The sequence below is a fragment of the Anabas testudineus genome, chromosome 5 (genome assembly GCF_900324465.2).
Source record: "Anabas testudineus chromosome 5, fAnaTes1.2, whole genome shotgun sequence".
NCBI lineage: Eukaryota > Metazoa > Chordata > Actinopteri > Anabantiformes > Anabantidae > Anabas > Anabas testudineus.
Genome location: NC_046614.1, coordinates 14,397,935 through 14,410,804, shown reverse-complemented (window position 1 = coordinate 14,410,804; position 12,870 = coordinate 14,397,935). Strand labels below are relative to the sequence as shown.

The following is a 12,870-nucleotide window of genomic DNA, read 5'->3' as shown; positions in this document are numbered from 1 at the left end:
CACTTAATTTGTAAAAATCCAAGAACTTTTGTGAGGCCTTTTTTGCCAGACTATTGATTAAATGAATAACCTTATTACTTTTTATACTGATAAAGGTTTTTTGATATTTATGTTTTGGTTCTTTATTTCTTGTCTTAAATGTTATCCTGCTGAGCGTTTGCACCTGTTTAAGTTGACGTGAGGAAAAAAAAAAAAGCAGCTCTGTCCAGTTTGCACTACACTATCAGTGTTACTGCCTAAACCCAGTGAGTTAAATCCTGGCGACACGACAAAACTGGGATCTTTGGACCGCAAGTGAGACGAACCTGAGGCACGGAGACCAGGATGAGTTAAGACGACCCACTTCCAACAGTGTCTCAGAACTAATCACAGCGTAGCCCAGCATGAATTATGTTATTTCTCACCTTGGTCAAACTGTTTCGAAGCTCTGCTCCACATGCGTTGAGGCTTTTATCACGTGAAGAGACTCTTACCTGCCTAATATTCATATATTGTCCAAATATCTCACTGCTGTCCTGTAAAATGTACTTATGGCTTATTTTGTTAAAGTGTGTTGCAACATCTAATGTGAACATTTATTGCTTTTTACAGGGATTTATATTGTTATATTGTTTTGTAATATATATATATCTATATTAATTATATCCTTAATAGCCAGGCACTTTTTTTTTAATACTTTAGCGTATTTGTCCACTGGCTTTGGTGTAGATGTAGATTCATATTTTGGAGATTCTTAGGGTTGTCGTAAGTGACCTGCAACGCTCCATTTCAGTTTTATTTTTCAGTATTTTTTCCAGCTTTTCTAACCTCAACCGTCAAAGCTCAACTGTTATTACACATGTGATGGGTGTCTGTATTGAAAAAGTGCAGTGCCTACAAATAGTAGTCACCTTACACACCGTTTGTCCTTTTAAAATCACAGTGGATGTGACGAGGGTTTTACTTTTACCAGGAAAAACACATTTAACGCTTTGCCTAACAAGCTGCGTGAGGACTGGGACTGAACAACTAATTCAGAGCCCTGCAGCAGCGCATCCTTCAGGATTTTACTGCATTAGTTTTACTCTCTACCTTTACAAGCCTGCCGCTGCAGAAAGGCACCGTCGTCATAGAGAAGGTTCGGTTCTTCATATTTGACGACTGCTGCTGCATTTTCATATAATAGATGTATTTAAACAGGATTTAAGTATAATATTATTACATACCTAAAAAAATCAATGCAACTGTTAGATTTGGGAGTGCAGATTGAATTGTGCATTCTTTAAAACGCTGTTGGACTTGGATCCTGATATATTAAAACCACTTGTCACAACCAGTAATGGTTTAGATCAAAGTGAAGGGATGAATACTCGTATTATTGTTTTTTAATGCTCTCGACTTATAGAAATTTGATTTCACTTTTTTTATTATTGTTTTTAAAAACATCCCAGTTAGATCCACTGTGATTCAGAATTACTACTTAGTAAAACACAACAAGTCCAAGTGGGGGTGGCTTCGTTTTATAGGCAGTGTAGTTTCTTTTTGGGGCGGTTGATGCTTTATTTGTAACCAAAGATGTGGTTCCAGTTTGCAACATGTAAGTGGTTTTGTCCTGAGATCTATTTAATCAACTAGACTTTAAAATCAAAATTGTTCAATCTTGCAGTGTCAAATGTGTAAAGTTAACCAGAGTTAAGCATGTTTCAGTTCTAGCTCAGGAACTCAACTTGCAGTAGAACATCCGAGTACGCGATGCTTTCCTCTCATCAGAAAAGATTCGAAGGTCAGACTGTAAACTGCATTTTATTTGGGCTAATATTCTGTCTCTGCACTATTTTGTGGCTATTAATTATAATATATTAATTATAAGCCCTTTCCAACCCTGAACACTCTTCTCTCTTGACTGATTCTTGTACCTTCATCGTGTGAACTCTGTGATGAATTTGTTTTGTTTTTCACACACACCTCTCTTCTCAAGTGGAGATTACAGCCAGTGAAAACTCTCCAACATTTGGAGAAGGGTCCAGATCGTTGGTCACTTCGCTCTACGACAAAACCTTCCTTTACAGCCGCTGCTTTGGATTCTTTGTGTTTTTGTTTTCCTCTCTATTAATTCCAGGATCCTCTTTGTTGCTGTGGTCATTTCAAACATGAGGACTGTTGCTGCGCACATTTACTTCAAAGACAAAGGACCTTGATTATAATGTAACCATTGTGATCGTACAAAGACTTTATTTATGTAGGTGGTACAGATTGTAACAGGGCCACTACACAAAGCTCCTCTGCACAATTCCCGACATTTCCAATCATATCTGCCCCTCTGAGACCCACATTGGTTTGATTCCCCGACATTTCCTCAGTGGTCCAGGGATCCCGTGTGTTTCAGACAGGTTGACAGTGAAGTCTGTTTTGTGACTCAAATAATGAATCGGTTCCATCCTATTACATTTATAGGATAGTGTCATAGTTATATTTTCCTATGATACTGTCACATCATAGTATAATAGTGTTATTTAATAGGGTAAATTGTATCGCCATTCATTGAATAAAGTCTGTGTTTTGTAAGACAAATGTTTGTATTACATGAAACTGCTGCGTTTTGACTTAAAGCAGATAGTTCATCCTGTCGCCCCCTGGTGTCAACAAACAGGAACAGACAAAGTATTCAGTACAGTGAAAGTACTCACTGAAGTTCCAAATAGAAGTAGTAGTATCAGCAACAAAATGCAAAAAAGTATCAAAAGAAAAGTACTAATATAAAGCAGTATGGCTCATATATTTTGGATTATTAGATGCAGTAACGTGTTCAGTCGGCTGCATGTTAATGGTATTTGTCACAGTGGAGCTCAATAGAGTAGAATATGCAATATTCTTCTCAAATCTTTTGGAGTAGAAATATAATTTAGCATAGAATACTCAGAACTAACTAATAGTACAAGTGAGCTGTAAGTTCACAAGTTTGTTTACATTTTTAGCAACTGACACCATTAAAAGTTTGCCAAATTGACCATTAGCGGTTCCTGTTTGCTGAGTACTCGTGGATTTTCCCACGACTGTCACTGGATTACTGTGATACTGAAGAAAACTTAAAAATGTGACAATTTTCAGCCAAGTTCGGATGTTTTAGGAGCATAATACTCTGACGTTCGAGCGTGTTTAATGATGTCCTGAGTGTGTATTTTCTCTAAACCCTGTATTAGATCAGTGTGTTTCTAACCATGTCACAGGTGGACATGCAGCTAGTAAAGGTGACAGAAGGTGCACATGTACAGTAATTTTATTTAGAGGCCACAGCTCTTGCATATTACAACTGTTGGCTTTCATAAGGCAAAAGCAAGAATGAATCCACCAGCTAATTCACACAGAAAACAGAAAGCGTTTGGGGAGGGTGGGAACCCACAGGCATGCAGCGATGGCTCAGAATGCAATGTACAGCATTTTATATTTATATATATATTTATAGAATATATACAAAACAACAGTGAGACCCAAACAAACGCCAGACATCTCATTCTACACAATTACAGAACAAAGACAGACCAACTTTTTTTTTCAATAAAAAAAATTATTTTTGCTCTTTTCTCTGTAAAAGTGCAACTCAATTAAAATAGAACCTGTTTCAAGGCCTTTAATGTTGAAATAAAAATAGAATCTCCCAAGTTATCAAAATGGAGCTATGAGAATATTGCATCTCTAGAATACCCACTCGTTGAAGTTCAAGATTCCTTTTGAACTATGTCTAATTAGTAATTGAGATGAAATCACATAGCATTGACACATGATAAAAATGCGGGTCTAGACTTACTGTTGATGTCAATAACAGTGTGTAGACAACAGTTTATCTGTAACAGCCGTAAACAAATACAGAGGTTTATTTTCAGTTTGAAGCAGTTGGCATTCACTTAAAAACAGACAAGACAAAGAAAAGGGTCCACACACTCATCATCACGACAATGTACCATTAATGAATGTAGAATACGACAAAGAAGCGCCATATAGGTTTGCATTGGACAGAGACACACCTATTTATCTCACTCAACATTGTCAAACAAATGGTTCTCCATATTGCTTAGTAACACAGAAATGAATTTAGAAATGAATGAATCAAAGATAGGTGCTATCTTTATCATGACACAGCTAAACTGCCAATCATGGTTATTTTTTAACATTTTTATTTAGATTTTCCTCAGTATAAGTACTATTTTTTTTATAGTTAATAGTTCCTTCATAGGCATTTCGAGCTGACAAAGAGGTCCTAGAATGGCTATCTGAGTTTGTACATGCATCAGTAACCAGGCTAAAGTCAAAAGTGTGAAGGGAGGGAGGGAGGGAGGGTCAGTGCACAGGCTTCAGTCATCCTCTTCATCCTCCTCGTCGCTGTCCTTCATGGAGATGCCCTGCATGCCTCCTTCCCTCACTGAAGCAGTAGCCTCCTCCACGGTCAGCCTGTTGCGCACCGTATCGTACATCTTACTGTTCAGGGTGGAGTCGAGGACACCCTGCAGGCGGAAGTCCCGGTATTTTTTCTGCAGGAGGACAGAGATACATTAAGGCAACACCACAAACCAAACACAAATCGAGGAAATGAAAACAAACAGGTTCTTGCATGAGGCCCAGTGATTGTGAGGAGTCTTTGCTTCTCCTACCTTTGTAATCCGGATGAGGATCTTGAGCTGGTAGACGTGGAGCTGCTGATCCATACGTTCAGTGAGCCAGGTCCCCAGCAGGTTCATGGTGGCAGTGTACCATTGCTGAAACACAAACACAACTCTCTCCAGCAAAACACACACTCACACACATTCTCAAGACATCATGACATAAAGCTAACCCCCACGACGCACAAGGGGCTACAGCTAAACACCAACAGTGATGTTCAACCACCCCCACGAGTGTATTTGAGCATCTTTAAATGTGAGACTACATTTTATTTCACCTGTGTGCACAACAGTGAGTGATGATTAACGTTAAGTCTCATCACAGGGTTTTGTGTCAGAGTCAGGGATCAATGCAAACTGCAGTAAAGTAACAATGTCATATGACACACAGACCGCCCTCTGTCTTCATCAAACCTGGATTCATTTTGAAATATAAAGGGCGGATGTTTTTACACCTCACTTTTTCTAAAGAACTTAACAGTGCAGCAAAGTAAGCAAGAACCTTTACTGAAGAGCCCGTATAAAATATATCGTGCTTCATACTTTAACTCGACTACATTTCAATTAGCAGTCTACAAGCTGAACATGCAAAACATGTGATTGTAGGTGGTGGCAGCTTCATATTTATTGACCAGACATCAGAATGGTATCAGTCTTCTTTTCACACGCAGCAAAGGAAGTGTATAAGCTGTGAACATAATTCATATTGTAGCAACAAGCTGATTGGAAAAACCTTCCGGGCCTTTACATGTTTAACAAAAGCTTACCTGCTGATAATCATTTATTACCTACCTTTAATTATTATTAGAATTAAAGGTAAAACATGGTCTCACCACTATTTGTACCATAAAGATTATTTTGATCTAATTCAATTGCAACTAAAATGTAGATTCTGCATTGGGGCCTTATTTTGTTTCAGTAATACCAGCACATATATGCACAGGAGTTTGTCACGCGCACACACACACACTTAGCATTTATAGCATAGTGAAGAGCTGGAAAAAGGCGTTTTAGAGAAATTACTACTGAAACTACAGCTATTTGAAGAAAATGATAAAGCGCTGACAGATCTATCCATCCTAAACTGTAATTAACCATTTAAATCCTAAAAAACTTTTCTCACACTCAATATTGTATAAAAGCTCCATGGCCTATCAATTACAGAAAGCAATTACTCAGCCTTTATTTATAAATAATTCAAGTGGAAATGCTGAGCTGCATTTAAAATACCCAACACTGGAGACAGAAGTACTATGGGGAATTGAAAATTATAGTTTTGACATAAATTCATTAGCAAAAGAAAAATAGAATGAGAGTGAGTAAATGGTTAGCAGGCAGGGAGCAGCGGTGCTATTTTCTTGTACCTTTTCTCTGCTTTTCTCTGCTTTGCTTTAGGTGGTATATTTCCCAGACCCCCAGAAGTTTGAAGTTACAAGAGAACAGCACCCGAGTCTAATAAAAACGGTTGTCATACCTCAAATATCAAGAACAGAAGTCAACTTTAACCATGTGAGTAGGCAGGAACGCAGAAAAGGTTTATGTGGCCAAAATTAGAGGTTGTGTGGTTTTAATTTGTTCGGTTGTTGAGGTTTGGTATTTAGTTTGTTAAGATCACGACTGTGGTGAATGGCTAAAGAGGTTTTAGAACTTGAGGCCGGATATGCAGATGCCTGTCCACTTCATAGTCGAGTTGAGCGTGCAGTGCATGCAGACCTCGCAGGTGGGTGGGTGGCAGAGTACGTGCTAAGGAAGATTGCTCTATGTGCAAATGAGGCAGATCTCTGAGGAGAAGGGTCATGCTAGAAGATGTACACAGGAAGATTATTTGACTCTAAAATCATGCCAACCAACATAATGTGATAAAACAAGGCAACGCAACACTAGAGATAAGTGCCACTTTTTTCTTTTTTTTCTTTTTTTGAAGAGAGGAGGCAGCAGGAATGGTGTTAATCAGAAAAGAGGAGATAAAAAGGATTGAAATAAATCAGCGAAAGAGAGATAAAGTAGAGCCTATGCAACATCATGTTTTTTTCACATGCATGCAAACAGGTGGATGGATGGAAATGCAAGAAAAAAAAAACGGACATCCTCGAACTGAAGCAAAGTTTAAAATGCTAAAACTGAAACATTCACAGCTGGAGAAATCTGGGAAACATGACAGTGCTGAGTAGGATTTTCGGTGCACTTTTGGGCTACACAGAGGACACGGGGGTGGGGGGGACTGACGACACAGAAGGAGACAGGGGGGCCAGTGTGGACCTCAAAGACAAAAGCAGACCCACTTCACAACAGCATCACTCCTCACTCCAAAACATCAACAAAAATAAAATCATAGTTATCTGGCACAAGACTCCCGCACCTATAGCCAACACAAAAATAGAAAACCAAAGGGAGACGTCCGTGTCTCTGTCAGACATAAAAACCTCAAGTCACTGCCTCACAGAACTGAGAATCTGTCAAACACACACAAAGCCGTCACACACCTGTAGAGACACAGGTCTGTACAAATAGTTTCTGAATGACATGAAGCACACACATCACAGCATTATGTGTTGTTCAGATCACACATGGAGGACACATTACCGTCAATGTATCCCGTTAGGATTATGTTTTTGTAAGACAGTGCTCTCTTCACCCTCGAACACACCGGTTCCCAACCTTTTTGTGTTGTGACCTTTAAAGTCAACACTCCTCCTGATCTGACATCCCCTGCCAGTGAACTCATTTTAACCATGCTATTCACGTTGCACTATGTACATACATAGTGATATGTTTAAGTTCAATTGGATTTTATGCTGAATGGATGACGCCTGAATTAATACTTTGCATAGAAGCGATAAACAAACTGACTTATTATTAATTATCTGGAACAGAAATGAACATAACACTGATTCTATGCTGCACTGACCTGACATTTGGTGGCTACTGCTGCTGGCACTAACTAGCAGCCACTGTGAGGTCTCTATGTGCTGTGTTGCCCTGTATACTGAGAAATGATGGATGTAAATATCCAGGTGATGCTTCAGCAGAAACCTTTACTTATGTGTAATACGGTGATCTTCACTGTACAGAAAGAGCAACAGCTACAGGTAGTTTGTAATTAATCACTGTTACAGCAATAATAAATGTATTGATAAAGTTGCTATTCAATAAAAAAATGCCACTAGCATTTGATAGATACAGCTTCTTTTTCTTGTCTTACATTTGAATAAATTAAATATCTCAATGATTATTCATTTGATCAATAATTTTACTGGCAGATTACTCGATAATGGTTGAATCTCTACTTGAATTATGAATGAGATGCAGACAAATAACGATTTAGAATGACACTGTATCTGAGCTAATATACCTGGTCCACACATAATTTCCTCATTTTTAATTAAACTGTCTTTGGCAGAGCTTTTCATCAGATACAGAAAACATATCCTGCTCTAATGCATTTATTACTGCTTACTCGAAGTTGACATGTTCAGGTGAAGTTCTTTGACAAAGTGAGTTTAGTATGAAATCACCTCTTCTAATGTAGCACTTAGTCCTGACCTTATCCTCAAACTGGTGCAACAGGTTGCTGAGAGATATCTCAAACAAGAAATCTGAAAAATAGAAAAAATTAAATAATCTCACAACCTCTGCAATTTATCATGCGGGCTCTTGGTTGGGAACCATCGCTCTAACAGACCAAAGGTGTGTGACATGTCAGCCTCTGACTGACATCATTATGTCACCCAGGCCCACCCAGCAGAGCATCTTTTTCAGCAGCATTTTCAGCTGACACAGAAAAACTGCATGGGTGCTCCCATGTGGACTGGGCTAAGAAGGCTGAGTGTCATTTGTTCAGGAGGGTGACATGATTTATGTGGAAAGTGTCTGAAAGCACAGAGTACTGTGGTTAGCTAAAAATATAAGTCAGTACGCAGGTATGTTTTCACAATGGATACTTCTATTCTTTCCAGAGAGCACTGCTTTAGATAATCCTTTTTGAGGATGCTTTTATGGACTCTTTGTAAATAAAAGTTTCCTTTTTTAAATAGACAAAGGCCCAAAAGCACTGAGGCAATGCACACCAGAATGCAGAGGGCAGCAGCTAAGGTTCAGAGAGAAGACAGACAGAAAGAAAGAGAAACATCAAGGTGGGCTAGAGGATCTGAAAAGCCTCTTCTGCCAGACTGAAACACTTTTCCTGGTCTCAAAATGGGACTTATCCCCCTCTGCCCTGTTGTTTTGCCACATTTTGGAAGGCCCCTCCCTTTGTGTGAGGAGGAGACGGCATCTTACTTACATCAAATAACCTTTCTATATACACCTCCTCATTGACCTTATCACGAAGCATATCCTGAGAGTGGCGCACAAAGGTCACATAGCTATCGGCCAAATCCATTCCTGGTTTCTGCAAAACAGAAACAACCAGAGTCAGCAAACAGCGGGGATAATAACCAAACTCTGTCTATATCACAAATTACTGTAATCAAAAAGGAAAGGAAGTCTGATTAAAATTCATGGCATTTTGTTCAACTGTATGAGCAAACAACATGATGGGATGTAATTTAACTTACAGGTACATCCACATATTTTGAGGCAGCTTTCACCTGAAATCAAAACACCACTGTCAAACAAAGGCTGAGAGTAAGAATTTCAACAGTCATATTATTACAGGTGGAGATACCGTCTAGATGTATAATACTGGTGTTAATATGACACATAACTGACTGATACAAACAGTATTAGTATGACGAGTTTTTTGGTGACAACCGATATTGTTTTAAGGTGCATCATGTACTATATGTCTTTTTTCAGCACTATTTCCCTTCCAACAATTTTGGCCTGCAAGATTCACATTTTAATTGTTTCTCATATTTGGAAACCACATACAGGAGTAGATATTTCTTTTATGAGTATTGAGGGGGATTTATGTACTGAAATAATACACACTTTCCCTGAAATTATTAAAAAAGGACCAAAGTCAAAGGTCTAAACAAGATATTCGCAAATTTAATTTAGTCTATATATACACAGACATACTGCATATGTAAACATATACATAGCATAATATGCTTCTCTTTCTTTTGAAACATGCAGTATATGTATACCGCATCATATGCTTTCAGCATATTGATACAAATAAAATACATTTATGAGAAAGTCCTGAATGGCTACACCGATTTTACAATGTAAGCATTAACTTTTAACTTTCAGTATATAATATTTCATCCCTAAACCTGAAAACACTCAGGGCTGAATTGAAATGTGGATCATACAAGCCACGATGTTGGGCCTTAAAGCATATATAGTTTGTTTACGTAATATCTGGAGCTGGCACAAGAACACTTTAGTGCTCAGTCAGTGTGGTTCTGTTTCAGAAAGATCATCACAAGAGGTACTGCATAAAAGCTCATTATGAGAAAAATAAGCAGTTTGGAATTGAAACTCAATCATCAATTGATCAATCTTTAAGTTTTTATAACCAGCTAAATATTACTGAATGATTTCTGAAGATCTAGTTAAATGACAATGACTGAAGCTATATAAGGTGCTTAATCTCACCGTGAAGGACAGGAATGAGGAGAAGAGAGTGCCTTCATCGTATCTGGAAATCTTAGCTAACACACCCTCCAAAATGGCAACAAACTGAGAGACAAGGGAAAGAACAGGATTTATTTACAAGAATACAATAAATAAGTTGCATTAGTTTCCCCTTATTTTTATTAATTTGTCAAGTACTATTACAGGTGGTACCTTTGCAACCAGGAGCTGGATCATGTCCCTCACACTTTCCTCAATCAGCTCATCTATTTGGGAATGGAACTGTTTCTGCGAGGAGACAAATAGAAAAACAAAACAACGGCAGCATTTTCTACTGAAGTATTCATGTGATGTCTCTTTAACATGATGACATTGGCCCAAGTGAAGTTTATACCTCTTGGCCCATCTCCATAGCACATAATTTGGCTGACTGGTCCTTGGCATCCACCATCACATTGAACATAGTGCATAATGTTGGTGATATGCGGAAATCTGTGGACTTGCTGCTCTTTGCCAGCTTGGACTCAAATGCCATCCTGGTGCTGCAATGCAAATGAAATATTTATATGCAGCATTATATAAAATATGCAGTAAACTGTTTATTTGCAACATTTGGTGCCTTTAAGCATTTCTGTTTATTATTCTGACTTCTCCTTCACACCATCACACAAACGCACCGCTTGACGCAGTTCTCAATCATGTTGCTTGACATGAGCTTGATGCGACTCTCAAGGTGTTTGGCAAACTCCTCCTCAGGCCAGTGCAAGTCCCTGATGAAAGTCTGAAGGGCATCCAGCTTCCAGAAGAGGTCCTCCGATGTCCCAGAGCCGTTACTGCCAACGACCCAAACACACGTGCACACACAGGTCAGAGGCATAAGGTCGATCAGCTGGAGAGAGCAGGGTCAAAGGGTGGGAGGGAAGGGTAGGGGTGTTGTGGCAGGTGCAGAGGAGGATGCAGTTCCTCTGCAACTAAACACAGTTAAATTTACTGTGACCATATACTGACTGGTCCCCGTGTCTCAGTTTCAGTTTGTTCACAGTCAGTGTATGGGTTAAAAGAGCGAGCAGGGTTTACTGTCACATATCAATAACCATACTTTAGAGTATGATTATTGACTGGGATGTGAAGTGGCCACATGCAGATAAAATCACTGCAGATACAGCAGCTACTCACACTGTGTCAAGACAAAGGAGAAGGGAATGGACAAGTGAGGGAGGGCACGTAAACATGGCATTTATAGTCTGAGTATGTTTCTACAAAAATAAAGATCTCCCAATTGACTTCCTGTTTATCACAGGCCCTCTCTCATCACCCATGTCCCCAGGCTGGTGGGGCGCCTGGAAGAATTACCATACAAACCATGCAGACCTTTTAGGGCAACCCGAGTAGAGCAGAATGGGAAAGTGCCATGAGAAAGATGTGAAGGTAGAAGGGAAGGTGAACAGAGAGGGATGGGGCACAAACACCAGCCACCAAGCCTCTCTACACTACCATCTCCAATCCACCTCATTCTCTACCCTCCCAATCAGACTACAAGCAGGTGCTCTAGGTCAGAGATGTACCTACAGCCTTATAGATCTGTAATATGCTAAAAAACAAAACAGTTCGGCAGAGATACATCTCTTGTAGAGCGTTGTAGAGACAAATGTTTTAAAATCAGGACATCCCCAAATAGCCTTGGAACAATGTGTTTTTATCTTTTAATTTTGGCCTGTATCTCCACACCTCAGCTCAACAGCATGCATGTTGAGGCAAATGAGAGTGTTTCAACCTCTCATTTAAAAAAGCAGAACCCCATCTACTCTAACACCTCTTAGAGTGCCCTTGGCATGAACATGAACGGTATTTGCTCATGATATGATCTATATTCAAATTCCCTGTTCTATTTTTGGACTTTTTGTTAATTTGCTTCTACTTAGAGCCACACACAACATATTCTGCTCTACATTCAGTAAATTTAAGTTATCTGATAACATCTTCATACCAAGGCAGTCTCTGCATAAAAATTTCTAAAGTAAACTAGTTGTATACACACTCAGAGTCATATATAGCAGCCATCCATGACGGGGTAGAAAAGCTAGGCATTTGTGGAAGGTTAACTGATAGTCCTGCTACTGGCACTGGCAGATTTGGTACTTTGGGAATTTGGAGGTTCACATTTGGTAGATTCACATTGGGCAGATTACTTGTTAAACTCCTGCAGAAAAGACAGACAAAAAGAAAAAAAGAATCCATAACAGTGGTGTGGGAGCTGCAGAAAGCCATGTAACACTCATCATAAAAATAACATAAAATCTCAAATTAGTTGAAGACAGAAACATACAGAAGCACACAGAACAAGGCCGACAGTAACTGTCAGATGCACAGTATATGAAAGACCTACGGATTAAAAAGGGCTGGACCCAGGACGCACACACACACATACTGTATTAAAAGAGAGAAGCAACATAATACTAAAAACAGGAAAGACAAACATAGAAAAAAAATCTCATTCTCTTTTATCTTAATAAATCGTATACATATAAATATATATATATATATATATAATAATTGCAATAAAAAATGTGAAAGCAAAAGTGTAGAAGCCACAACAAATAAATCATAACAGCAACATAACAGGCTGGAGGCCTTATGATTCTGGCAACATGTCAAAGCACACATTATGAAGGTTAGTTCACAAAACAAAACAACAGAAACATTAGGTGTTGCC

General features: G+C 38.9%; 1 protein-coding gene across 11 annotated transcripts in view; it reads right to left on the bottom strand.

Annotated features, from left to right (window-relative positions):
* Positions 1-3,254: 3,254 nt before the first annotated feature.
* Positions 3,255-12,870, bottom strand: part of cadpsb (Ca2+-dependent activator protein for secretion b) — a 54,094-nt gene continuing 44,478 nt past the window's right edge. For 6 of the 11 annotated variants that reach the window (XM_026350163.1, XM_026350166.1, XM_026350165.1 and 3 more), the window contains 9 exons: positions 12,196-12,357; positions 10,835-10,990; positions 10,552-10,699; positions 10,371-10,445; positions 10,179-10,262; positions 9,191-9,223; positions 8,917-9,024; positions 4,626-4,730; positions 4,329-4,505 (listed from right to left, as the gene is read on the bottom strand). In XM_026350163.1, coding sequence (XP_026205948.1) covers positions 4,329-4,505; positions 4,626-4,730; positions 8,917-9,024; positions 9,191-9,223; positions 10,179-10,262; positions 10,371-10,445; positions 10,552-10,699; positions 10,835-10,990; positions 12,196-12,357 — 1,048 coding nt within the window. Of the gene's footprint in view, positions 4,506-4,625; positions 4,731-8,916; positions 9,025-9,190; positions 9,224-10,178; positions 10,263-10,370; positions 10,446-10,551; positions 10,700-10,834; positions 10,991-12,195; positions 12,358-12,870 lie in introns of all 11 variants that reach the window. The other 5 variants (XM_026350169.1, XM_026350172.1, XM_026350173.1 and 2 more) reach the window with 3 other exon arrangements.